The sequence below is a fragment of the Salmo salar genome, chromosome ssa07 (genome assembly GCF_905237065.1).
Source record: "Salmo salar chromosome ssa07, Ssal_v3.1, whole genome shotgun sequence".
Classification (NCBI taxonomy): Eukaryota; Metazoa; Chordata; class Actinopteri; order Salmoniformes; family Salmonidae; genus Salmo; species Salmo salar.
Genome location: NC_059448.1, coordinates 40,590,915 through 40,618,251, shown reverse-complemented (window position 1 = coordinate 40,618,251; position 27,337 = coordinate 40,590,915). Strand labels below are relative to the sequence as shown.

Sequence of the window (27,337 nt, the reverse complement as noted above, 5' to 3'; positions counted from 1 at the left end):
TATTTAATCCAATAACGTTGAGCTAAGATTGTTTCAGGGTTTTAGGGCGTAAATGGCTGTGTTGTGTTGGCAGCAGCCTGGTCTCGGTGTTAATGTCCTTTAATCTGATCTGGGAGGCTAATGGAGGCTTTGTGGGCGTGAGGAGGATCCAGCCTGGATTTAGGGGTTTATCTCTGGGCCTCAGCCCAGCCGTGGTGACTCACACTGGGCTACAGAGAGAGTCACACCTCCCTGAGCTGGCCTGAGCTCCACGGAATCTCATGATCTGATGATGATGGATCAATTAATGTCCTCTAATATAGTTGCCCAGTTTTAAAAATAATATTTGCGAAAGCTGCTTAAGACCATTGGTTATCACCATGCGCTTTATACCAGTGTCTCAACTCCAGTCCTTGTGGATCATCAACAGTACACATTTTTGTTGTAGCCCCGGGACAAACATCGCTGATCCATCTCATGGAGGGCCTGATGATTAGTTGACAAGTTGAATCAGGTGTGCTTGTCCAGGGGCTAGAATAAAAATGTGTCCTGCTGGTGTTGCTCAAGGACTGGAGTTTCTTCAGATCCCCAAATACCGAAGAGGTAGCCTCTAGGGGTTGACATTAAACCACCAAGATCGTGTTCAGTAGGGCATATGAAAATATGAGCTCCATTTTCAAATCATATTTTCCTGTTTGGTACCTCCTGAACACCGACTAGTCTGGGCTATCTCACTGTCCATGTGTTGCAGGTGTCAGAGACCCAGATGATGGTGATATCAGATCAGGGTGTGAAGCCCTTGTATGTACAGTACCTGATCCCTGGACAACATCAACAGCAGGGGGAGAGGGAGACAGAGAGGAGAAATACCCACACTCCCAACACCCTCATTCCCCACAACAGGTGAGACTAGCTGGGCCTCACCAGGAGTTATCTTAGCCTCTCTGGATCGATAGCAACTTTGACCCTTTTTGAATACTTTAAAACCATCCCTTCCTTCATCCAACGGTATTTAGATCAGTGACTACCTCATTAAAGGCAGAAAAGAAAGATGCATTTTGTAAGTATTGGAATAAGGCCTGAATTTGAAGGTGTGAATGTGCCAGTTTGCCAGCTGCTGTGTCAGAAGCACTGACTCCTGAACCTAAGAAGGATGTGATGCAGAGTGAGGCGATGCGAGGGGAGCTCCCGGAGCATGAGACCCAGGGGAACAACATTGACATATCCTATGAACTACCAGCAGAGGGAGCTAAACTCAACAACCTGATGGCAGGTTTGAGAACACGCTTTCAGAAATCGCTTTGTTAATGATGATTGGTTGATGGATTGATATATAACTAATAAATGTCAAAGCACTTACGTACAGTACCAGTCAAAAGTTTGGACACCTACTCATTCAAGGGTTTTTCTTTATTTGTACTATTTTCTACATTGTAGAATAATAGTGAAGACATCAAAACTATGAAACAACACATATGGAATCATGTAGTAACCAAATAAGTGTTAAACAAATAAACATATATTTGAGATTATTCAAAGTAGCCACCCTTTGCCTTGATGACAGCTTCGCACACTCTTGGCATTCCTCAAACCAGTTTCATAAGAAATGCTTTTCCAACAGTCTTGCTGAGCAGTTGTTGGCTGCTTTTCTTTCACTCTGTGGTCCAACTCATCCCAAACCATCTCAATTGGGTTGAGGTTGGGTGATTGTGGGGGCCAGGTCATCTGATGCAGCACTTCATCACTCTCCTTCTTGGTCAAATAGCCCTTACACAGCCTGGAGGTGTGTTTTTGATCACTGTCTTGTTGAAAAACAAATGATAGTCCCACTAAGCGCAAACCAGATGGGATGGCGTATCGCTGCAGAATGCTGTGGTTGCCATGCTGGTTAAGTGTGCCTTGAATTCTAAAGAAATCATAGACCGTGTCACCAGCAAAGCACCCCACACCATCACACCTCCTCCATGCTTCACGGTGGGAACCACACATGTGGAGACATCCGTTCACCTACTCTGCGTCTCACAAAGACACGGCGGTTGGAACCAACAATCTCAAATTTGGACTCATCAGACCAAAGGACTGATTTCCACCGGTCTAATGTCCATAGCTTGTGTTGTTTGGTCCAATCAAGTCTCTTATTGGTGTCCTTGAATGAGTAGGTGTCCAAACTTTTGACTGGTACTGTATGTGTTGTGGGTTTGCCCCGTGTGTGTTGTTTGCAGTGAAAAGCCTGCCCTGTCCGCCCCAGTCCTCCTCTCCTTCTCCTCCTCAACTCACTGACGGATCCCACTTCATGTGTGTGTAGACGTGTCGAGGAGGTGGTTATGTGAACTGAACTACACTCAGTAAGAGACTTCTCTGTCCTTACCTACAACCTTTGACCTTTACTCATCTCTACCCATCAACCCCTAAACTCCAGGGCCCAAAGCTCAGCCCTCAGTAATTTACCCCCCAATCGACATAGATCTTACAGGCAATATCACACCGGACATTTAAACACAGCCATAATTTATCATCTAATCAAAAAGCGCACTCTAGTCATGTCAGCGTAAACATTTTCTCAGATTTATTTTAGACATTTTGGCTTGTGACCTCAGCTATTTTTGTCTCTTCACCTCTTAACTCTTTTCTTTCTCTTCCCTCTCTTTCCACTCACCCCTGCAGCCCAGACATTGACCTTTGTGAGCAGTGACTCATAAGCGATGCCAGTCTGAAGACCCAAGATGGCATCCTACAGAGCCAAGATGGCACCAGCCAGCCTGCACAGAGCATGCCCAGTAGCTCTCTGTGTGTATACAGTAGAAACGACTATAGCCAGACAGACAGAAAGAGTAGATCCACAGGCCTGCTCGTATTACTTACTGCCTGCCTACACAATAACTGCGATACAAAACTCTCTCATTCACACAGAGATCTCAGAGGACAAGATAGTATTACAGAGTGATAATTGAATTATTATTATTATTATAGGTATTATGATGGTCTGTTGTTTTGGACATGTTCTGTGAGGATGCGTTGAGTGTCTATGTGCTGAGCACTGCTGTAACGAGGAGAGGACTGTACAGTTGTAAATAAGAACACTAGAGGAGTCTCACACTGGGAAGATCTCAATTGCATACTCCTCGCGTCCTGTCTCCTCGTCTCCTTCTCAAAACCCACTGGAGGAGAAGGTCAGAGAGGAGGGAGCTCTGGCTTTCTCATCCAATGGGTTTTGAGAAGGAGACGAGGACCTGAGGACTCGAGGAGTATGCATTTGAGATCGTCACACACTATGGAGAGGGCCAAGCACCAAATCTACACACGAAGGCAGTGCTTTACTTTAACCACACGGGGGCGCCATATGCTCTTGCGTTTTTTTTTTTTTTTACTGGTTTTACTCCCATTTAAGTTTTTAACCTGAGGCCCTAAACGTTTAATTTTCCACATATTTTACACTGCACATTCCCCCATTGTTCATACAAGTTGTTAATATATAAATATATAAAACATATAGAATGAACTAACTATAAAATGGGTTTATACTTCAATAAGGTGCCACCCTATTGCTGCTGATGGACAGAGTTTAAATATTTTATTAAGGTTGTGTTTATTTATGTCGGGAGGATGGGGATCTGGTCGCCGCCGGCAACCACACGTGAATGTCCTGGGTTAGAATCGATCTGCTTCTCGTTTTTTTTTTCTATGGCTGAGATATATTTAAAGTAAAATATAGACATGAAAGATAAAATAGTTTTATGAGGTTAGGGTTGTGTGTTAGATTCTGTCTGGTTGTGTGGAGTCCTGGACAGAGAGAAGAGAATAGCACATGTATAAGCAATAAGCAGGCATTTTGTTCCTCTAGGACTTAAAATATAATGTACATAAATGTAAAGTTTCATTGTGTAAATGATGTACACCATAGAAAGAGCAGAGCAGAAATTGTAACTGAGGTTATTATTATTAGAGTTAATATGCAAAATGTTCATATCTCATCTGTTTTATATCATGTGAAATAAATGTTGATGTTCTTAACTGCTGTGGTTATGTTGTTAGGACACATGCTAAGTATTTACTTTTTTTACCTTTATTTAACTAGGCAAGTCAGTTAAGAACAAATTCTTATTTTCAATGACGGCCTACCGGGGAACAGTGGGTTAACTGCCTTGTTCAGGGGCAGAACGACAGATTTTTACCTTGTCAGCTTGGGGATTCGATCTTGTAACCTTTCGGTGACTAGTCCAACGCTCTAACCACTAGGCTACCTGCCACCCCCACATTTAAAAAACTATTGGGAGAAGGAATTAAATTTCCAATGCTTCCTGCTGTTTTGGTTTTATCATGTTACGGATATGATTTGCTGATCACTGATGAGATAGAAGCTCTGATGGTGCTGAAGAGGAGACTTTGACAAACTTTTTAAAGGTCAAGAAACTCCATTCTGCATTGTTGAGGGACTGGGACTCTGGCCTTCAACTGGATGTGTATCCTACAGGCCAATAGCTCATCTCCACTTGGTAAATTAATGATCTCTGCTCTGGACAATGCCACTGTCACACTAGACGCAGCCAATCAGTCAGGGCATCGGCACAATAAGGTCAGTTACCTCCATTCACACCCTCTTGCCCCATCCTTCTTCCCTTCCCCCTCTCTACTTCCCTTCCCCCTCTCTCCTTCCCTTCCCCCTCTCTCCTTCCCTTCCCCTCTCTCCTTCCCTTCCCCCTCTCTCCTAACCTTCCCCCTCTCTCCTTCCCTTCCCCCTCTCTCCTTTCATGCTTTGCCCATTTGCCAAACTTTGACAGACAGTAGCTATACTTCCATTATGTTAATTAGGCTCTGAATCTTTTGTAATCCCTGTCTGTACCACTCTGTGGATATTTGGGCCTGGTTCCATTCCACTCCTTCCACTAGTTCCATCCCTTTGAATGCCTCCTACCCTATAGTTCCTAATCCCTACCACCTTACGTATTTAGTATTTTATTAGGATCCCCATTAGATACTCTTCTTGGGGTCCACTGAATATCAGTCAGTGCCGACATTCCATCAAGTTCCAGCAATGGAGTCCAACTTGCACTGGACACTGGAATGGTCTCTTGAATGTCAATGCCTGTACTTAAAGAATCCATCACATGTGGTCATGGTCTCCTACCATACTTTTACAACAGTAAGACCTGGAGGTCATGTAGAAAATAAAATAAATCCGCTTTGATGAATTTGCATGAAAATCTAGGCTTTATGCAAAAATGTCATTACACATAGGCTAGGATTACTAATAGAATTGAGCACAGGTATGGTGGTAAGAATTGTTTAGATTTATGACTGAAATGTGTTAGGGTGATGATTGACTGAAATTAAAGGGAAATATTAGGTTTATATATATATTTATATATATATATATAAACCAATATAACAATAGTTCTCTGAAACACGTGGAACGGTCCACAATGCGGGGGACTACGTCATGGTTATGCCTCCTCCCCTAGCGTCCCCGTTGAACACCCGTGGCGAAGCAGCGCATGCGATTGGGAGAAAGAACCAACTTTGTGGGGTAGCCTACAACACAAAATAGCTTACTACGCGCTGTGAACATGGCTGCAGTTACAACCAACGGTACCGAACAAGACTCCACATCGGCAAACGAGCAAAATGGAACATTGGACAAAGGCGAAAACGGGAATAAGAAGCAGGGCCCCACAGACTCTAAACAGGAACCGGGTGACAACGAGGACGGAACAGAAATGGACGTGAGCAACGGAGACAGCAAAGAGGAAAAGCCTTCAGTCGCACTAGAAGTCGCCAAAGAATCGGTTTTGTCCACGGAAAATGGTAACAAAGAAGAACCGGCCTGTGAACTGTCTGAACCGGTTAAAAGTCCCGTGGAGGGAATCCCTGCGAGCAGCACCGAAACCGGGGAGAGCATCGTGGAGCTGAAACAAGAACAAAGAGAGGAGAGCGTGTCCTCGTCTCCCAGCTCCCACAAGACCAAAAGCGAGGAATCCACGGAGAAAACCGACCGCGGTATCAAAAGACGGGCCAGTGTCGAGATATCATCCTCGGATGGAGAACCTCTCAGTCGAATGGATTCGGAAGACAGGTCTGTGGATTACTAATACCCGACCAAATGTTGAATACAAAGCAGCGCAGCAATATTGCCAGCCCACTCCAACAATGATTCAATGTTCATAAGATGTTTACGTTTGATCAAGCTACATTGTTACAAGTTGCACTCACTATCCTTGCAATTATGTAGCGTGGTGTGATATCTCCGTACTTTGTCTTTTGCCAAACAGCAGTTTAGCATAACAATCGGGTTTGTTTTGCTACAATGCATCAGCACCCAATGCGTAACTATGCGTTATGGGCAGTTGACAACAGAGAACATGCATAGTTTTAACCGATAGTTGAGCTTGCCTTTTAGTTTACAATGGAATGGTTCCACGCTGCACGTACACCCGCATCTGGACATAATGTCCATGTATGGCCAGCATTGCCACCACGATGCTCATTGTGTAATAACGTCGTTACTATGAAACCACGGTCAAAAAGAGACACCAGCAATATGAACATTTCAGACTTGATTTTATCTTATTAACAATTTCAGTGAGTTTAGTAAGATTTTCCAAGTTGGCATGTATCCTTGAAAACCGTTTGGTGAAAGTCCCATGAGTAATTTCGCAAGTGGAGCACTGAGACAAAGAAACAAATCACTCACTAACAAGCCAACCAACAGGCCCCAGCTTTCATATGAAGGGTGGTGTTTAGGCACAGAGCTACTTCTAACATATCTATACACACACACCACACACACACACACACACACACACTTACAGACGTGTCAACTGGCTCACTGTGGTCGTAACACTTCACCTTCTAGTTGGTTTGGCCGTGTGGCTGGGTGACGAGTTACAGGATGTCTGTGTTGATGAGTCCTTTACACACACACACACACACACACAGGTTCTCACCCTCATGCACATGAGTGAGTCACATACACACATCTTTCTGAGATATTTCGATGTGTACCCAGAATTCCCCATTACAATATGTGAAATGGCCAAGATGGAACTTCCACTGCATCATAAACTAGTGCAGAAGACAGATCAAAGGTGTTAAAAATGAGTAATGCTGTATGCAACTCACTGCTCAACTCTCATACAATGCAACTTCAAATCATTTACTCGGGGTTACTGCGGCCCCTCCAAAGCAGTGAGTTTGTCCTAACTCTATGGCGAACTCCAGTTACGTGTGTATGTAATTGAACCTGACTCTTTATGTAACATGTAACAATAGAAGTCAACACACAGACATAAACTATAGCATGAAGCCTGAATGCAAAAGTCCAGTGTAGATATAGGGTCCTATCAGCCATATACTAATACACACAGATCTGCCCCTGCACACGCCGTCTGAATATCACTGGACGAGCCAACGGATAAGGACGATATACACATACATTTCTTGTTCAAATGGAAGCAGAGAAATCAACGATTTTCATACACCCCGATGTCCACCTTTCTCCTTTTGCTGCTAGAATAGTGGAATAATTCCCCTTTCTGGATCCCGGTAGATTGCCTCAGTCTGTAGTCATAAGACGACCTGTCGAGGGTAGCTGACAAAAGAAACCCAGTTAACACAAAGGCTGAAGTCCCTGTGATGCTTCAGGAGCTGAAGTGTAGTATCTGAAGGAGAGAGGATCCGATTTCTCCCCCCCTTTCCCCCCTCGACTCTCTCCCGTCATGGCGCGTTGCTTTGTCTGGCCGGGGCAGAAAGGCCTGTAGTAAGAAAGGAGGGAGTGAATGGAGGAGAGAGCTCTGCTGTTTGGGCAGCTGCATGGTCTCAATGTAACTTTTGTTCCCCTGCTGGCACTGAGGACCTCAGGAACAGAGCAGGGGAGCAGCTGGAGGCAGGCAGCCTTACGAGGTGTGTGTGTGTGTGTGTGTGTCACTTCATTCAGTCCAACGTGGTTGCATTACTGAGTCACTAATGCTCTCTGAGAAGCTTTGTGTGGGTGTGAGGACAGAGAGGGACACTTCTACATCTATAATGCCATGAGATTCAAATCCGCCATGACACCCTCACATCCCTCCTTGTAGACCAGGCATACTAAACCTCATATGCCCCAGAGAAGTCAACACACAGACATAAACTATGCTAATGGTGTGTTTATACCATGTGCCGACTCTGCTCAGAGTTGTGTTGGCACATGCTATAAACACACTAAATCACCGTGATTTAGTGACTGAGGCTGTCCAAACCTATGACTAGAACAGACCGCAAGGCGCTACAGAGGGTAGTGCGTACGGCCCAGTACATCACCGGGGCCTAGCGTCGTGCCATCCAGGACCTCTATATCAGGTGGTGTCAGAGGGAAGGCCCTAAAAATGACTCCAGCAACCCAAGTCAGACTGAACTCTCTGCTGCCGCACGGCAGGTGGTACCGGAGCTCTAGGTCCAGAAGGCTTCTTAACAGCTTCTACCCCTGAGCCATAAGACTGCTGAACAGCTAATTAAATGGCTTTATTGACCCCCCCCCCCCTTACGCTGCTGCTACTTGCTGTTTATCTGTGCGTAGTCACTTTACCCCTACCTACATGTACATATTACCTCAATGACCTCGACTAACCTGTACCCCCGCACATTGACTCGGTACCGGTACCCCCTGTATATAGCCTCCACAATGACTCGGTACCGGTACCCCCTGTATATAGCCTCCACAATGACTCGGTACCGGTACCCCCTGTATATAGCCTCCACAATGACTCGGTACCGGTACCCCCTGTATATAGCCTCCACAATGACTCGGTACCGGTACCCCCTGTATATAGCCTCCACAATGACTCGGTACCGGTACCCCCTGTATATAGCCTCCACAATGACTCGGTACCGGTACCCCCTGTATATAGCCTCCACACTGACTCGGTACCGGTACCCCCTGTATATAGCCTCCACACTGACTCGGTACCGGTACCCCCTGTATACAGCCTCCACACTGACTCGGTACCGGTACCCCCTGTATATAGCCTCCACACTGACTCGGTACCGGTACCCCCTGTATACAGCCTCCACAATGACTCGGTACCGGTACCCCTCTGTATATAGCCTCCACACTGACTCGGTACCGGTACCCCCTGTATATAGCCTCCACACTGACTCGGTACCGGTACCCCCTGTATACAGCCTCCACACTGACTCGGTACCGGTACCCTCTGTATATAGCCTCCACACTGACTCGGTACCGGTACCCCCTGTATATAGCCTCCACACTGACTCGGTACCGGTACCCCCTGTATACAGCCTCCACACTGACTCGGTACCGGTACCCCCTGTATATAGCCTCCACACTGACTCTGTACCGGTACCCCCTGTATATAGCCTCCACATTGACTCTGTACCGGTACCCCCTGTATACAGCCTCCACACTGACTCGGTACCGGTACCCTCTGTATATAGCCTCCACACTGACTCGGTACCGGTACCCCCTGTATATAGCCTCCACACTGACTCGGTACCGGTACCCCCTGTATACAGCCTCCACACTGACTCGGTACCGGTACCCCCTGTATATAGCCTCCACAATGACTCGGTACCGGTACCCCCTGTATATAGCCTCCACACTGACTCGGTACCGGTACCCCCTGTATACAGCCTCCACACTGACTCGGTACCGGTACCCCCTGTATATAGCCTCCACAATGACTCGGTACCGGTACCCCCTGTATATAACCTCCACATTGACTCGGTACCGGTACCCCCTGTATATAGCCTCCACAATGACTCGGTACCGGTACCCCCTGTATATAGCCTCCACACTGACTCGGTACCGGTACCCCCTGTATATAGCCTCCACACTGACTCGGTACCGGTACCCCCTGTATATAGCCTCCACACTGACTCGGTACCGGTACCCCCTGTGTACAGCCTCCACACTGACTCGGTACCGGTACCCCTGTATATAGCCTCCACACTGACTCGGTACCGGTACCCCCTGTATATAGCCTCCACACTGACTCGGTACCGGTACCCCCTGTATATAGCCTCCACACTGACTCGGTACCGGTACCCCCTGTATATAGCCTCCACACTGACTCGGTACCGGTACCCCCTGTATATAGCCTCCACACTGACTCGGTACCGGTACCCCCTGTATATAGCCTCCACATTGACTCTGTACCGGTACCCCCTGTATATAGCCTCCACACTGACTCGGTACCGGTACCCTCTGTATATAGCCTCCACACTGACTCGGTACCGGTACCCTCTGTATATAGCCTCCACACTGACTCGGTACCGGTACCCCCTGTATATAGCCTCGTTATTGTTGCTCTTATTTTTTTTTACCTTGGTAAAGATTTTCTCAACTCTTTATTTTTCTTAAAACTGCATTGTTGGTTAAGGGCTTGTAAGTAAGCATTTCACGGTAAGGTCTACACCTGTTGTATTTGGTGCATGTGAAGAATAACATTTTGATTTGTTTTGTAGTACAACAGATCTCTGTGCTGACCCCATCTCTCTCCCTCCCACTCTCACTGTCCCTCTCCCTCCCTCAGTATCAGCAGTACTCTGATGGACATGGAGAGCACAGCTTCCAGCGGGCGCTCCACACCTGCCATGATGAACGGGCACGGCCCTGCCACCGCCACCCCGTCGGTGGGTAAGGGCGTGGCATACACCTGCTGCTGGGACCAATGCCAGCTCCTCTTTACCACCAGCCCAGACCTGGCTGAGCACATCAGGGGCGTGCACGTGGACGGACAACGAGGAGGGGTATGTAGTGTAGGAAAGCAACTTCCTAAATCTTCTTCTCTGTCCTCCTGCCTGCTCACCATCTTCTATCCTCTTCTTCCTACACCTCCTAGTTTTATGCCTCCACTCGTCTTCTCCTCTTCCCCCTCTTCACCACCACCACAACCCTGTCTTCAAAATATCAATCCCTTCCACTTCTCCATCTTGAAGATAATCCAAACATCCTGTGTTAAACTAAGTCCAGATGAAAAGTACTGCTGTACATAATAAACTCTTGCTGTATGAAAGACAGCTTGATGTTTTATCTCTCTTGGAACTTTAGGTTCAGAGAGGGGGCGGGGGTCAGTTTATGGGGGATTGGGTTTCTAGGTGCTTCAGTTAAAAATGGTCTGTCATCGAATTTACATATGAAATGTCTTTCTGCCAACTACTCCAATTCTCTAGGATAGTAGGATTTCGTAGGACATTTAGTCTCTTACATTGCATCTTGGGTAACTCATAAGAGCTATGTTGCGAGTCACCTGTGAAGATATGTGTGTGTAACAGTGTTGCTGTCCTCTCGCCAGGTGTTTGTGTGTCTTTGGAAGGGCTGCAAGGTGTATAACACCCCGTCGACCAGTCAGAGCTGGCTTCAGAGACACATGGTCTCACACAGCGGAGACAAACCATTCAAGGTGAGAAAACGCCCTCGTTTCTTCCATTTCACTGTCACACACAGGACATCTAAGCACTGACTCTGCAAACCACATCCTCATGGCAGTGTCTTCAAAGTTAACGATACCCCCTTGACTTATTCCACATGTTGTGTTACAGCCTGAATTCAAAATGGATTCAATTGTTTTTTTTCTCACCCATCTACACACTACCCCATAATGACAAAGTGAAAACATGTTTTTATTTATTTTTGCTAATTTATTGAAAATGAAATACAGAAATATCTAATTTACAGAAGTATTCACACCCCTGAGTTAATACATGTTAGAATCAGCTTTAGCAGCGACTGTAGCTGTAAGTCTTTCTGGGTAAGTCTAAGAGCTTTGCACACCTGGATTGTACAATGTTTTCACATTAGTCTTTTGTTTTATTCTTCAAACTCTGTCAAGTTGGTTGTTGATCATTGCTAGACAGCCATTTTCAAGTCTTGTCATAGATTTTCAAGCCAATTTATGTCAAAACTGTAACACGGACACTCAGGAACATTCAATGTCATCTTGGTAAGCAACTCCAGTGTATATTTGGCCTTGTATTTTAGCTTATTGTCCTGCTGAAAGGTGAATTTGTCTCCCACTGAATCCGGTTGTCCTCTATGATTTTGCCTGTGCTTAGCTCTGTTTTGTTTATTTTTATCCTAGTCGATGACAAGCATTCCCATAACATGATGCAGCCACCACCATGCTTGAAAATGTGATGTGGTTCTCAGTAATGTGTTGTGTTGGATTTGCCCTAAACGTAACGCTTTGTATTCAAGACATAAAGTTAATTTCTTTCCCACATTCTTTACAGTTTTACTTTAGTGCCTTATTGCAAACAGGATGCATGTTTTGGAATATTCTGTACAGGCTTCCCTTCTTTTCAGTCTGTCAATTAGGTTAGTAATGTGGAGGAACTACAATGTTGTTGATCCATCCTCAGTGTTCTCCTATCACAGCCATTAAACGCTGTACCAGTTTTAAAGTCCCCATGTGCCGGCCTCCTGGTGAATGCCTGAGTGGTTTCCTTCCTCTCCAGTAACTGAGTTTGTTAGGAAGGATGCCTGTATCTTTGTAGTGACTGTGTGTATTGATACACCATCCAAAGTGTAATGAATAACTTCACAATGCTCAAAGGGATATTCAATGTCTGTCCCCCCCCCCCATCTACCAATAAGTGCCCTTTGCGAGGCATTGGAAAACCTCCCTGGTCTTTGTGGTTGAATCGGTGTTTGAAATTCACTGCTCGACTGAGGGACATTAAAGATGTGTGTGGAATACAGAGAGGAGGTAGTCATTAATAAATCATGTTATGAAACACTTAGGCCATGCAACTTAAGTGATTTAAGCGCATTTTTATTCCTGAATCTATTTAGGCTTGCCATAACAAAGGGGTCGAATACTTATTGACGCAAGACATTTCCGCTTTCATTTTAAATTAATTAATTAGTACATTTTTTTCAAAAACATAATTCCACTTGGACATTATGGGGTATTGTGTGTCGGCCATAACACCAAATCTCAAATTAAGCCATTTTGAAATTCAGGCTATAGCACAACAAAATGTGGAAAAAGTCAAGGGATGAATACTTTCTGAAGGCCCCGTACATGTATGTACATATCATGTGCTATAGATTATTCTAGTCTTGGAGAGCATTATAATCATTCTAACACAAGACACATCTGTCACACACTATCCTGTGTAAAGCTAATGCATGATATTATTCTGAATGCTTCCATTGAACAGTGGTTCTATACTCAGGCCTACAGTTTCCTCTGTATTATAACCTTTTTAACTTTTATTGAAAAGGAAATCACCTATATTTCATCAAATAGAAAGACCAATACTATTATTATATAAAGTTGAAGTGGGAAGTTTACATACACTTAGGTTGGAGTCATTAACTCATTTTTCAACCACAAATTTCTTGTTAACAAACTATAGTTTTGGCAAGTCGGTAAGGACATCTACTTTGCATGACACAAGTACATTTTCCAACAATTGTTTACAGACAGATTATTTCACTTATAATTCACTGTATCACAATTCCAGTGGGTCAGAGGTTTGCATACACTAAGTTGACTGTGCCTTTAAACAGCTTGGAAAATTCCAGAAAATTATGTCATGGATTTAGAAACTTCTGATAGGCTAATTGACATCATTTGAGTCAATTGGAGGTGTACCTGTGGATGTATTTCAAGGCCTACCTTCAAACTCAGTTGCTTGACATCATGGGAAAATCCAAATAAATTAGCCAAGACCTCAGGAAAAAAATTGTAGACCTCCACAAGTCTGGTTCATCCTTGGGAGCAATTTCCAAATGCCTGAAGGTACCAAGTTCATCTATACAAACAATAGTACGCAAGTATAAACACCATGGGACCACGCAGCTGTCATACCACTCAGGAAGGAGACGTGTTCTGTCTCCTAGAGATGAACGTACTTTGGTGCGAAAAAGTGCAAATCAATCCCAGAACAACAGCAAAGGACCTTGTGAAGATGCTGGAGGAAATGGGCACAAAAGTATCTATATCCACAGTAAAACGAGTCCTATATCGACATAACCTGAAAGTTCGCTCAGCAAGGAAGAAGCCACTGCTCCAAAACCGGCATAAAAAAATCCAGACTACGGTTTGCAACTGCACAGGGGGACAAAGATCGTACTTTTTGGAGAAATGTCCTCTGGTCTGATGATACAAAAATATAACTGTTTGGCCATAATGACCATTGTTATGTTTGGAGGAAAAAGGGGAGGCTTGCAAGCCAAAGAACACCATCCCAACCGTGAAGCACGGGGGTGGCAGCATCATGTTGGGGTGCTTTGCCACAGGAGGGACTGGTGCACTTCACAAAATAGATGGCAGCATGAGAGAGGAAAAATATATGGATATATTGAAGCAACATCTCAAGACAAGAGAAGAGTCAGGAAGTTAAACCTTGGTCGCAAATGGACAATGACCCAAAGTTGTGGCAAAATGGCTTAAGGACAACAAAGTCAAGGTATTGGAGTGGCCATCACAAAGCCCTAACCTCAATCCTATATAAAATGTGTGGGCAGAACTGAAAAAGCGTGTGCGAGCAAGGAGGCCTACAAACCTGACTCAGTTACACCAGCTCTGTCAGGAGGAATGGGCGAAAATTCACCCAACTTATTATGGGAAGCTTGTGGAAAGCTACCCAAAACATTTGACCCAAGTTAAACAATATAAAGGCAATGCTACAAAATACTAATTGAGTGTATGTAAACTTCTGACCCACTGGGAATGTGATGAAAGAAATAAAAGCTGAAATAAATCATTCTCTCTACTATTGTTCTGACATTTCACATTCTTAATGAAGTGGTGATCCTAACTGACCTAAAATGGAATTTTTACTAAGATTAAATGTTAGGAATTGTGAAAAACTGAGTTTAAATGTATTTGGCTATGGTGTATGTAAACTTCCAACTTCAACTGTATGTAAGTGCTCTTGTATAAACTATTTACTAGGCTGTATTCTCACCGGTGTTGTCTCCATCTCCAGTGTGTGGTGGGGGGTTGCAATGCCACATTTGCCTCCCAGGGGGGGCTGGCGCGCCACGTACCCACCCACTTCAGCTCCCAGAACTCCAACAAGCTGGCCAATCAGGCCAAGATAAAGGAGGATTCACCTTCGAAGGCGGGGCTTAACAAGAGGCGGAAACTCAAGAATAAACGCAGGAGGACTTTACGTACGTATCCGAGAAACACGCACATATAAACACACACACAATACACACACAGCATATGTTTTATTATCCTTATGGGGACCTAAAATGGATTTCCATTCAATCCCAAATTGTTACCTGAATTTGAACCGTAAACCTAACCCCTAATTCTAAAATAGTCTTTGTCCTCTGGGACTATTTGGAATTTCTGGTACCCACGAGGATGGTAATACAAGCGCACGCACACAAATGCAAGCATATGTACACATACACAGATATGCACGCACACACTCAATCATACAAACAATCAATCATGTATTCGCTGATCAGGTTGCCTGGCTTTCAAACCAAGCGTCTTAACCAATCGGGTGGTGGGAAACGGTTTGATGAATATCTACGAGGGTCAGATCCATCTGATTGGCTAATCACCTCTGACCTATGAACCTCAGTTTAACGCTCCCCCTCTCTCACCCCAGTGTGTTCTGTCCCTCCAGCACGACCTCACGACTTCTTTGATGCCCAGACCATGGATGCTATCAGACACCGGGCCATCTGCCTCAACCTGGCCACACATATAGAGAGCCTGGGCAACGGACACAGTGTGGTGTTTCACAGCACGGTTAGTAGTAGTGCACACACACACACACACACACACCATCACAGTCGTCTTCCACAGCGTGGTCAGGGATCCAGCAGCAGCAGACCATGCATGGTCCTGCACACACACACACTGTACTTCACTGTTCAGACAGCAGAGGGCACGGCAGACCTACAGTATTACGGTCTCAGCTGCACAGAGGAGTTTAGTAGTCTTTTTTGTTGTTGTTACCTTTAAACTGGGAGTCATGCTGAGACCACTGTCTCTTTCGCAGATGAGGCCTTGCATGAACACACCAATACACAACCATTACACTATTGAACATATCTTTACACACATCAATTACACGATACATGAAAAGTAAACACGAAAAGCAAAACACAAGCATATGAAACAAACGCATTCTTCAGTAAAAAAGGCTCTCTAACATCTGCCTGAATTTCTCTAGAGGCACCAACTCTAACTTTAAGGACTTGTGGAGATTATTCCACATGAGGTGCAATAAACTAAAAGCAGATTTACCTAATTCGGTGGAGATTGAAGGGCTCTCCCGGGTTAGCCATCCCTGAGTCTGGTTACTTGTAAGTCTGAAGTTTAAGGACGAGCTAAGGTATGATGGAAGTTTATGCAAGAGGGCTTTATAGACACAAAAAGAGCGCAATGCATCGATCTACGAGACTTCACGGAGGGCCAGCCTACTTTCTGATACAAAATGCAGTGATGTGTACGGAACCTATCGCTCGTAATAATGCACTGTGATCAACTGTGTTCAATGGCTTCAGTACCGTGGCAGCAGCATTCATTTAGACAATATCGCCATAGTCAATAACCGGAATGAACGTTGACAGGATGATTTGTTTTTCTGCTATTTAACGAAAGACGGGAGCCTGGCCCTATAGAAGAAGCCTATTTTAATTATTCATTTCTTACCTTATTCATCAACATGCTTTTTGAAAGAGAGCTTTTCGTTAATCCAAATGCTCAGATATTTATAAGAGGGGACACGATCAATGAGGGCACCATCCAAAGTATTAGGGGTGTAACAGTTCATCAAGCCCACTGTTTGGTAGGTTTTGGGGTCACGGTTCAGTTTCTGTACAGCGGGGAAAATGAAGTTCCATTCACAATGTTTAGCACTCACAATATTCCTGTCATTCTGTTGTGGCAGGATTGTTATGTTGGTCCTCTCAAGTTTCCACTCTGATGCTGCATTGATGTCACTCTGGGAGGTGGGAATTTATGAGTTGCTTAGTCATAAATAGCAGTTGGATGCCTTCATGTGATTTGAACTCGTTGAGAAACGCCAGTGGCTAATGGCTTAACAAGCTGCATCAACCATAAACTAAAAGTACAGCTATGCTTGTAAAAAATGTTTTTCTTCAACAAACCACAATAGATTTGCTTTTTATAAATGTTTTGTTCCATTTAACTGCCAAATGCTGTTAGAGGCCATTTCCTTAGCAGGTGACGTCTGTGGTAATCATGTGGGAGAAGTGTGTGCTTCAGATCATTGACAAGTTTCCCACAAGTAAGTACCAGTTGGAGGGCCATTCAAGTGGGGTTTTCCCAGTCGTATGTGGTAAATTCTCACTTGGTTACGAACACACCATGACACTGTCTCCTTCAGTGACAGATGCGCAGTTGTGGCGCTCATAAAGGTGCATGTCTGTAGCACGGTACATCTCCTATTTGTTAGTAATGTGATGGGCTGTCACTGTGAAGTAAGCACAACACAGGGTGCATTGGCCAATTCATTCTGAACTTCGTTTTTGGCTTGCTTATATAGAGCGGGTACAACCTGTTTGCTTAAATTGGTGCAGGAAGGAAGTTCTTAACGTGGCTAAAGCACTTTCACAAGGTGCTGAAACCCCCTATTCTCAATCACCGCGAGTTGGTGCATATCCGTGGTTATAAAGCAAAGACTGTAAAAAAAAATATAAACACAGCCTACCTATCGCTCTTGTAATTTCTTTGGCCCGGTCAGAATCAGGTGCCACGGAATGCTTGAAACCAGAAGTGAGGCGTTGTGTTTCTGTCTTGCTCCGGTGTACTCTGGTGACGTCAGAGTAAACGTGTCAACAAATTTGAAGTGTTGGCAGCTCCATCGGCTATTCTTGTTGAGCGTGGCGAGATACTGTTAACGTTTTATCCACAACGTTCTGCCCGTCTCCGTTTAATCTGCTGGGAAGCCTAAATGTTCCTAAACTGGCGATTTAAACGATTGTTGATGTTTCTCAAATTCTGGTTTATCGACCTCACCATCGTACATAACTGGTCCCTGGCTGCGCTTCACAAAATGTGAAATGCGCCAGTTAAGGTAGTTTGATTCCGTCTGCATAGGTGCTCGTTTTAACGGAATAGCCTGAAATGTTTGTTTTTAGCTCAGACTTTCTCAAGCGGCACAGGCCTACTACGCAGCGTATGCATAGCCTAAAGGCGTAGTACTTTTATTTTGTAATAATTGTTGTTTTTATGTAGTCATTCGGGTTCAGTGAGACCGAATCGAGGTCCCTGGACCGAATGGTTCGGTACGAATAAGTGTACCATTACACCCCTACAAAGTACGTATGCATAAATCTTCAGATTTGTATGTGATTTGGAAAAGAACTTGGTTTTCCCTGCATTAAGTACCAATGTCAGTTCAACAAAGGCTTTCTGGAGGGCAATAGAGGCAGATTGACACTGACCGGGCCTGGTCAGCTATGGGGTCAATGGCATACACCACAGTGTCATCTGCATACATGTATGTATTTTTTAACAGATAAATGATATTGTTAATGTGAAAATAACCAGACCAAGAATCCATCCCTGTAGGACTCCCTTTGTTATGTGAAGAAAACCTGATTTAACACCATCAGTAAATACACACTGTACACTTTTTAAAGCAGCAATATGTAACTTTTTAGGTGACCCAACTAAATTCACATAGAAATGTGAGTTATAGATCTGTCATTCTCATTGAAAGCACGTCGACGAAGTGTACATATATGTGCTTTATTTCTATGCTTTCCGCTAAGTTTCGTTTTTTGCGTCTTACTTTAGGTTTTGTACAACTGCGTCAAACAACTGGAAATACAATATTTTTGGTTATGGAAAATACATTTGACAGTGGTTTAGATGGTACAATGATTCTCTACATGTTGGTTCCATGCCCCTTTAATTAAACTCCTAATAAAGGAACTGAAATTAGGCAAACTTTGAATTTTAGCAATCAGGAAATGGCAGAGCGGTTTCTGCATAGTGCATCTTTAAATAATTTTCAAACCAGCTACACGCAGCCTGGTCCAGGCCAATTGATGAAAACCTCTGAATAAGTCATGCTTGAAACACACTGTCGAAGGCTTTAGACAGGTCAACAAAAAGGGTCACACAGTGTTACTTCTTATCCAAACAATTTAAGAACATAATTTAAAACCAATGGAGTAGCCGAGATGATGCTATAACCTGGTCTGAAACATAACTGATTGACTTTTAAGTGATAATGCCAGAGAGGCCGGTGTCATAAACCATGCCAATATATCCTCAACACCGGCTTCGAGAGCGTTTAACACTTTTATACAACGGGTTACCAACAGATTAAAATTATTGACATATTTTCATTAACTTTATTTTGATGAATGTATTCATACTATTTCATCCTTCCACGAGATATAGTCCTGACACTAATACTAGTAAAGGCCCAGTGCACTACTTTTGTGTGTATTATTATTATTATTATTATTATGTATATTTTTTAAATATTCAGATTTTTTTCAGGGGATGCTGCAACACCCTCAGCACCCCTGCTTCTGGCGGCTATGCCTGGCTGGGCTGATTGCACAGAGAAAATAGGCATTTCAATGTCATAGTTTTAGCTATGGTAACTTGTGGAATAGCCACCGACAGGAATGCAGTTATAACCAATCAGCATCCAGGATTAGACCCACCACGGTGTATAATTTAAAATACATTTTGTGGTTGAAAAGGATGTAAGTTGAGAATTTACCAAAGCAAGAGTTTGGAAATGGGGCGCAAATTATTTAGGTCACACGCGTCACTAACTTTTGAAGGGGGAGTATGTGGGCCGCTTTCCAGACCCTGAGGATGGCACCAGAAATAATTGTAAGGTAAAACAGTGTTAAAGATTCTACAATCAGAAAGCTGCAGCAAGAAAGGATCAAGCAAATCAGCCCCTGTGTATTTTTATTTCATTTTTTTTACAGTGATCTTCCTCGTGGCGTCTAGCACATCACAAGTAGAAAGTTATTGAAATGAAAACAGAGATTCACTAGAAGTTGACGGAACTTCCATTGAGCCAACTGGAGGCTGGGAGAGGGCCAGGCAGTCGACTGGCTCCCCAGGGTCAATTAAACCGCCATTTATTTCAAATAAAAAGCCTGCTGAGATGAAATGCTGATTTTTAAAAGCACCACTAGCTCATTTTTCTCAGTAATAATACCAGAGTCTGACACGGCTTGTTTTCCAAAATGGACGTATTACCAGCAGTCTGCTTTAAACTCTCATGAGTTCATGTGTGCAGTATTGAGGCCTGTGGAAAATGAAGGGCCCAGCCAGGGAATAACACTGACTCCCATGCCCCTTTTAATTAAACTGCTAATAAGGGAACTGCCAGCAACCCTCCCACGAAAAACACACACTGCTCTGACGTACATGCCAGAGGCCAGGCCTGTTGTTGGAGCCGCTTAAAAAACAGACCCCTACGCCGCTCTCCTCCCTCACCCCTCCGCCCTCCATCTCTCCCCTACACATGCAGTTGGAGTGCTTCGACCAGTATCTTTACAGAGAAATCGAGAGAGAGAGAGAGACAGCGTAGGAACCCAGCAGATGCCTGACGACTCCAACTGAATTCTTCCGCTGCTCTGTTCACTTCAGTCTGAGACTGCCGTCATTGAAGTCGTTTGTGGTGATGTCCAAATGAGGGGTGTTACAGTCATCAGAAATTTGGATTGTCTCTAATCAGAGTATCAAAGCCAATTCCATTTTCAAACTACTGCTTTACCCACGTGTGTTCCCAACCCATCAGTTTCTGAGACCAATCAGAATGGTTAGAATGTGTTTGCGTTCTAGAAATTGTCGGGGAGGTACTCTGATCCAGACCCATTGCAGAGAAGAAATTGACGACCGTGGCATAGCATTTGGCTGAAGCAAGGACTTTGGGTAGCCCGGCAAACCCAGCAGGCCTTGTCTACGCCAAAGCTATAAGCAAATAAAACCCTGAGAGAGTCTAGTATAACGTCTTTTCACGCTGTAACTAGCTACTTGCTGTGTGTGTGTGTGTGTGTGTGTGTGTGTGTGTGTTTCTAAAGATAAATAGCATTCCTAGTCTTCACCTTGGTCCAGGGTCACACACTCACGAACTGTGGAATGCACTAACGTCAGTCGGGGGCAGTATTGTTCCTACCACACGGGGTGTGTGTATATGTTTAGCGGCTGGACTGGCGTCTTCAGGCCAGTGAGGTAACAGTGTTAGTCTGCAGAGTGGGAGGGTGGCCAGATTGACTCTGGCTCAATTAGACTGGAACCAGGTGTCTCATTCCTTTACTGACTTGCCATCAGCATCAGACCTTTTTGGTTAGGAATGGTGTGTGTCTCCCAGTATGACCTCAACAACAATGTTGTTTTCCCAGTGTCTCTGTTACTGGGTGCTGTCTTGACTCTCTTCTTCTGTCTCTAGGTAACAGCGAGGAGGAAGGAAGATTCTGGTAAGGTTAAAGTCCTCCTTCACTGGACTCCTGAGGACATGTAAGTTGCCCTCTTCTCCACCCTCCTCTCTTCCCCACATCCTGCCCTTCATCTCTCTCCTGTTGGCAGACACAAGGCCACAGTCCTCTTCTCTCCCCTCGCTCCCTTTTCTCTCCTGTACTACTGGCAAGCAGAGGGTTACCCTCCTATCTTCATATCCTTCTCCTCCCCTGCTCTGTAAATGTCAGCAGGTGTTTAAGTGGTGGTTAGACAGGTTGTCCTGTGGCTGGGGGCAGGAGGCAGGCAATCACATCACCGCACACCCCCCCCCACACACACACACACACACACACACACACACACACACACACACACACACAGGAGGATACCTAGCTAAGCGTCTCCTCCATCCAGAAGGGTCAGTGATCTGGATGAGTTCACTCATCTGGTGGGAGCTACCCTGTGGCCTCGCTCTCCATCCTTCCTTTCATCCCTTTCTCTAACTCTTTCGCTGTTCCTTTTGCCCGCATCAGTGGCCCAGTTTAGAGCATTAAGGACCAAGAGCTCCCCTGTCTCTTTCCCCCTGACTAGCATACCAGCTATCCTAACCAGCTACGTGCGTTTCAGACTGGAATATTGTAAGTTAGCTATGTAGTTAGCAAAGTATATTATCAGAAAACGTATTGAAGGTAAGGAGACAAGGAGAGGATGCCGCTTCAGACTATTGAGCCGCAGCCCTGTGTAGCCCTACTCCTCAGCCATTAGTCTCTCAGCCAGAGGAGAGGAATTCACTTCAGACTGAGACGAAGCCCTGTGCAGCCCCCCTCATCTCTAGCCATTAGTCTCTCAGCTGGAGGAACGGGCTGTCAGCTCAACTCTGCTCCGTCTAAAACCCCTCTCCCCGAGAGCTCATCTCCGATAGAAACAACTTTCTGGGTCAGGAAATGGGCGAAAAGCCTAAACGACGCTCGCTTTCGCGGTACATGTCCAAAATAAACCCCTCTCTTTGGAATTTTTGGATAAAGGAGGAAGGAGGAGCAAGAGACGTATTGCGGCACTCGTTTCAGAAGCTGTGAGGGGTTAAGAGTTGGATATGTCTCTCCAAGGACCATGCTGCTGTAAAAGCAACCGTCACCCACGCTACCATGGAGGTTGTCTAACAGATGTTGTTGTAGTCACTCCTACTGTAGCTCTCAGCTACAGAGTTGCAGCAGCACCCTATGTACACAGTCCTCTGTGCAGCGAGCATTGTATTTGCCATGATTTAAACCGCAACAGGAGACAGCTGAGGCCACGCCCTCTCTGTCTCCTACCATGTTATTGGGTGCTTTTCTGCTGTTTTTGTTTTGGCTCTGTCCGCTTGTGTTCATCCCTTTGCAAGGGTATGGTCCCCTCTCGCCTCTCCATTTCTTTTATCACCACTCTCTCTTCTCCTTTCATCTGCTATCCAACCCTCTTTCTTCCTTTCCTCCCCCTGGGGCTTTCATCTGCCCCTCTCTGAATCTGTGATCTATAGCCAAGCAGTCTGCTAATGATGAACCAAGCACCGCTCATTCACATCTCCCCAACACTCTTCCCCCGTGCTCTCCCCCGCTCTCTCCCCTGGGGTGCTTTTCTGGTGACGCACACAGTGGCAGGAGTAGAGAAGCCCAGTACTGGTATTGATCCTCTCCCATTGTTTCCCACAGATAACACCTAAACACACTGTTTAGTTAGACAAGCACTTTAGGAAGCATGCATATGTACCACTCAATCTCCTCTTAACCCATTTCTGATGCCAGTCAGACACCAGCTTAGAGGCAACGGAACCAATTGGAAGACTGGATTTGTACTGACTCATCTCTTCCACCTCTCGCTCTCTCTCTCTGTGTGTCTCTCTCCTCCTTCCCTCTCGCTTTCTCTCAATCTCTCTATCCCTCTCTCCAGACTACCTGATGTGTGGGTGAATGAGAGTGACCGGCCACAGCAGAAGACCAAGGTGGTCCATCTCTCCCAGCTGCCCCAGGACACACACGTACTGCTGGACCCCAACATATACAGGTGTGTGTGCGTGCAGAGACCATTAGGGCTAATCATTAACTCTCCAAATAGTGTGCGTGCCTGTGGACGTGCACATAACTCATACTTTGGTTGACTCACAACAAAAGCAATGTGAGCGTAGCTACCACAGCCGGTGTGTTTTCCTAGACTCAGTACCGGCCCCAGTGATCCCTGAGGGCCAGTGCTACTCTGTTTACACAGCTAATGAATGACGGCTACATTCTGCCTGTAATAGATGGCCATGCAGCACAGAGCTAAATCTGAACGCCCAATGGCTGTGGAGAGATGGATGGGGAGATGTGATCCTGAACCCCACGTCGGCCTTGCATGCTGCTTTGAGTTTGTGTTACCTAGAAACAAAATCTATTTTAAGTCTTTCCTCACTTCTTTTCTGACAAGCAGTGTTGTAGATGCTTTTCGGCAAAGTGAAGGTATGGTTCCCTGAAGAATGCCCCCCCGTGGTGTAAAGTACTACTTAAGTTGTATTTTGGGGTACGGGACGGTGAGAGGAGGAATCCTGATATTCAGTAGGGTCAGGTTATGGTGTGTTGTCGCAAGATTCAGGAATGATGTGACTGCTATTTATTTCCCCACCAGGTGGCGCCAGTCACTGTTGTCAGCCAGTAGAAAGTACTACGCTGTAAAAGAAGCATTCCAACCCTTTTCTTGCATCTTGAGTGTCATCCCCTGCTGTGGACCTTTCTGACCACTACAATACCTCTCATCACCACCCCCCTGATAAATCAGAAATTATTTTTTATAATCTTTTAAAAAATCTTTAAAACCAAAAAAGTTGTGCACCGGGCCTTTATTACGCCTGTATGATCATTTACAAGGTTACAGACTGGCTTTGTTTTTGATGTAGTGTTCGGCATCCTCCCATAGAACATTCTGTGTATGTAGAGGGATGCTTACATTACACGAATGACTGTGGGTGGAGGTGGACCGTGTTAGAAGTCATGATATGCATAACTGTAAACTAATGTAAAGTGCTGCCTGTCGTTACAGGATGTTCTTCTAGAGACTAAGAACAACCAATCAAGAGACTCCGAAGGAGCCCTGACGATGTCACCTCTCATAGGAAGTCCCTATGTCATGTCTTGTCTGGACAGGAGTGAAAACCAGAGATTTCAATACCTCTTATTTCCCCCTTTTTTCTTTGTTCACTTTCTGCTCTTTTCACTTTCTTTTCAATGTCAAATTCCTCCAAATGATGAAGTGAATTTAGTATTTGTTTTTAATGGTTTCTGAAAATACACTATACATACACAGTAGTGTGTGGACACCCCTTCAAATTAGTGGATTTGGCTATTTCAGCCACACCCGTTGCTGACAGGTGTATTAAATTGAGCACACAGCCATGCAATCTCCATAGACAAACATTGGCAGTAGAATGGCCTTACTGAAGAGCTCAGTGACTTTCAACATGGCACCTTCATAGGATGCCACCTTTGCAACAAGTCAGTTTTCTGCCCTGCTAGAGCTGCCCTGGTCAGGTGTAAGTGCTTTTATTGTGAAGTGGAAATGTCTAGGATCAACAACGGCTCAGCCGCGAAGTGGTAGGCCACACAAGCTCACAGAATGGGAGTGCTGAAGCACATGGTGTGTAAAAACCGTCTGTCCTCGGTTTCAGCACTCACTACGGCGTTCCAAACTGCCTCTTGACGCAACATCAGCACAAGAATGGTTCGTCGGGAGTTTCATTAAGTGAGTTTCCATGACCGAGCAGCTGCACACAAGCCTAAGGTCACCATGCGCCAAGCGTTGGCTGGTGTAAAGCTCGCTGCCATTGGACTCTGGAGCAGTTGAAACGCATTCTCTGAAGTGATGAATCACGCTTCACCATCTGGCAGTCCGACGGCCAAATCTAGGTTTGGCGGATGCCAGGAGTACGCTACCTGCCCAAACGCATAGTGGCAACTGTAAAGTTTGATGGAGGAATAATAATGGTCTGCGGTTGTTTTCCATGGTTTAGGTTAGGGCCCTTAGTTCCAGTGATGGGAAGTCTTAACGCTACAGCATATGATATTCTAGACGACATGTGCTTCCAACTTTGTGGCAACAGTTTGGGGAAGGCCCTTTCCTGTTTCAGCATGACAATGCCCGCATGCACAAAGCGAGGTCCATGCATAAATGGTTTGTCGAGATCGTTGTGAAAGAACTTGACTTGCCTGCACAGTGCCCTGACCTCAACTCAGTCGAACCTTTGGGATCAATTGGAACGCCGACTGCGAGCCAGGCCTAATCGGGCCAACATCAGTGCCCGACCTCACTAATGCGCTTGTGGCTGAATGGAAACAAGTCCCCGCAGCAATGTTCCAACATCTAGTGGAAAGCCTTCCCAGAAGAGTGGAGGCTGTTATAGCAGCAAAGGGGGGGGACCAACTCCATATTAATGCCCATGATTTTGGAATGAGATGTTCGACAAGCAGGTGTCCACATACTTTTGGTCATGTAGTGTAGGCCAAATGTATTATATACTAGGTGCTAAACATTTGAGCCATTTTGGAGGTGCTTTTGTAAGTTTTAGTTAATACAATTAGACTATGAGCTAAACAGCACAGTTACTTGATGTTGTAGAGACCCAGTTGCATTTTGTAGAGAAACTTGTCTTTGTAAATACTCCTGGAGATTGGTAATATATTTTTATACCTGGAAATTGTACTGTAGATGTTTTTATTGTTTCTGCTCCAATGTTTTTAAAATGTTTTAAACTGTAATAATTGTACATAATGCAATAGGAAAATAGTTTTGATGGACGATATCAATACCTTATTATTTCTTTAAAGGCTGTTAAGTACACCCGGCTTCTGTCTGACACTAGCTAGGATCATTTTACCGTCGCAGCTTCTGATGGTCATGAGGAAGGTGTTTGTGTTATCTTTGTGCTGCTGGCAATAGACAAGAACAGTATTAACCCCTATCCAGTCTTCTGTCAGACTGGCTAACTAACCTCTGCATGTTAGTGTCCACAGGGATTAGAGATAATCATGTTGAACTATACAGTAGGACTGTTCTTCACGGTCTGTCTGAACATCCATAGAGGTCCATTTATAACATGGCATCACAGGTCTTTTGGAATAAAATGTTTAAATAAAACCTGTTATCTCTTATAATTGCCTCTGACATTAGGCAGTGGATTGGTGGACCAGTGGTTAAGACACTGCACTATATTCAAAAGGGTTGTAGGTTCGAATCCGGCGGAGATTGTGGTTGTTCAGTTAAAATTGCAGTACTGAGCAGTGTACTGTTGACCATGACACCACAGATAGTGATACTGGTGCTCACCGACAGGACCTAGCAAGTTATTGGGCTCCCTGTGCGATGGTTCCATACACATTCTATGGCTTGGTTGGTAGAGCATGGTTTGCTGTCTCTCTGGCCTAGTTTGTGAGTGCTGTTCTGGGGTTATTCTTTAGCTGGTTCAGGCTGTGTACCAGGCCTGTGTGTGTTGATCCAGAGCAGAGCTGTTATGGTGTTTGGGAGGCTGTGTAACAGGCTTGTTTGGGAGGAATGCGGGGGCAGTAGGGGCATCTGGGACTGATTTGCTGAGCAGATTCGTGAGCATAGTGCGGACGGACCTACGACACACCCAATAAAAGTCATCCTACAGCATCGGCTGTGTGCGTTGTTCAATGCATTGGACAGGGATGTGACGCATGTCCAACACACATGACCGTCCACAGTGAACTGAAGTCAGATTAGAGAATGTTATTTACATCTAGGCCAAGTGCAACTGATAATTGAAGTGATCAATGACCGCTGACATCACCGCTGGAACATTGAGGTATGGAACAACAAAACATTGATCAAAACCAATATTAGCAATATCAGTCCACTCTGAATCCACTCTGAGCCTTACAATAACATGATGAAGCCTCTAGGCTAGCGCTAATCTATCGATCATTTTTCACCAACTGACAAGATCTGGCATTAGGTTTGTT

At 44.9% G+C, this 27,337-nt stretch overlaps 2 protein-coding genes and 1 non-coding gene across 18 annotated transcripts in view; all 3 read left to right on the top strand.

Annotated features, from left to right (window-relative positions):
• Window positions 1-3,990, top strand: part of LOC106609184 (pleckstrin homology domain-containing family A member 5) — a 147,134-nt gene extending 143,144 nt beyond the window's left edge. For 13 of the 15 annotated variants that reach the window (XM_014207694.2, XM_014207686.2, XM_014207690.2 and 10 more), the window contains 4 exons: window positions 731-882; window positions 1,086-1,252; window positions 2,202-2,324; window positions 2,644-3,990. In XM_014207694.2, coding sequence (XP_014063169.1) covers window positions 731-882; window positions 1,086-1,252; window positions 2,202-2,284 — 402 coding nt within the window. In that variant the 3' untranslated portion in view covers window positions 2,285-2,324; window positions 2,644-3,990. Of the gene's footprint in view, window positions 1-730; window positions 883-995; window positions 1,253-2,201; window positions 2,325-2,643 lie in introns of those variants that run through there. The other 2 variants (XR_001329658.2, XM_014207684.2) reach the window with 2 other exon arrangements.
• Window positions 3,991-5,421: 1,431 nt separating this feature from the next.
• Window positions 5,422-27,008, top strand: LOC106609187 (zinc finger protein AEBP2). Of its 2 annotated transcripts, none has more exons than XM_014207698.2 (8): window positions 5,422-6,049; window positions 10,503-10,719; window positions 11,265-11,372; window positions 14,911-15,097; window positions 15,568-15,692; window positions 21,346-21,413; window positions 23,280-23,393; window positions 24,402-27,008. In XM_014207698.2, exons 1-8 carry the CDS (start codon window positions 5,544-5,546, stop codon window positions 24,412-24,414), a joined length of 1,338 nt encoding a protein of 445 aa, XP_014063173.1. In that variant the 5' UTR covers window positions 5,422-5,543; the 3' UTR covers window positions 24,415-27,008. The 2 variants fall into 2 exon arrangements, with proteins under 2 accessions (XP_014063173.1, XP_014063172.1); XM_014207697.2 differs by having other exon boundaries at window positions 15,550-15,692.
• Window positions 26,603-26,732, top strand: LOC123743891 (small Cajal body-specific RNA 14). The gene has a single exon (XR_006770743.1).
• Window positions 27,009-27,337: the final 329 nt, after the last annotated feature.

What these genes read in the sequence shown, in the direction of transcription:
- LOC106609187 (XM_014207697.2), top strand. Translation starts at nt 5,544, where the DNA reads ATGGCTGCAGTTACAACCAACGGTACCGAACAAGACTCCACATCGGCA. An exon ending in CGAATGGATTCGGAAGACAG is followed by an intron (nt 6,050 to 10,502) that starts GTCTGTGGATTA and finishes TCCCTCCCTCAG; the next exon opens with TATCAGCAGTACTCTGATGG. An exon ending in TGGACGGACAACGAGGAGGG is followed by an intron (nt 10,720 to 11,264) that starts GTATGTAGTGTA and finishes TCCTCTCGCCAG; the next exon opens with GTGTTTGTGTGTCTTTGGAA.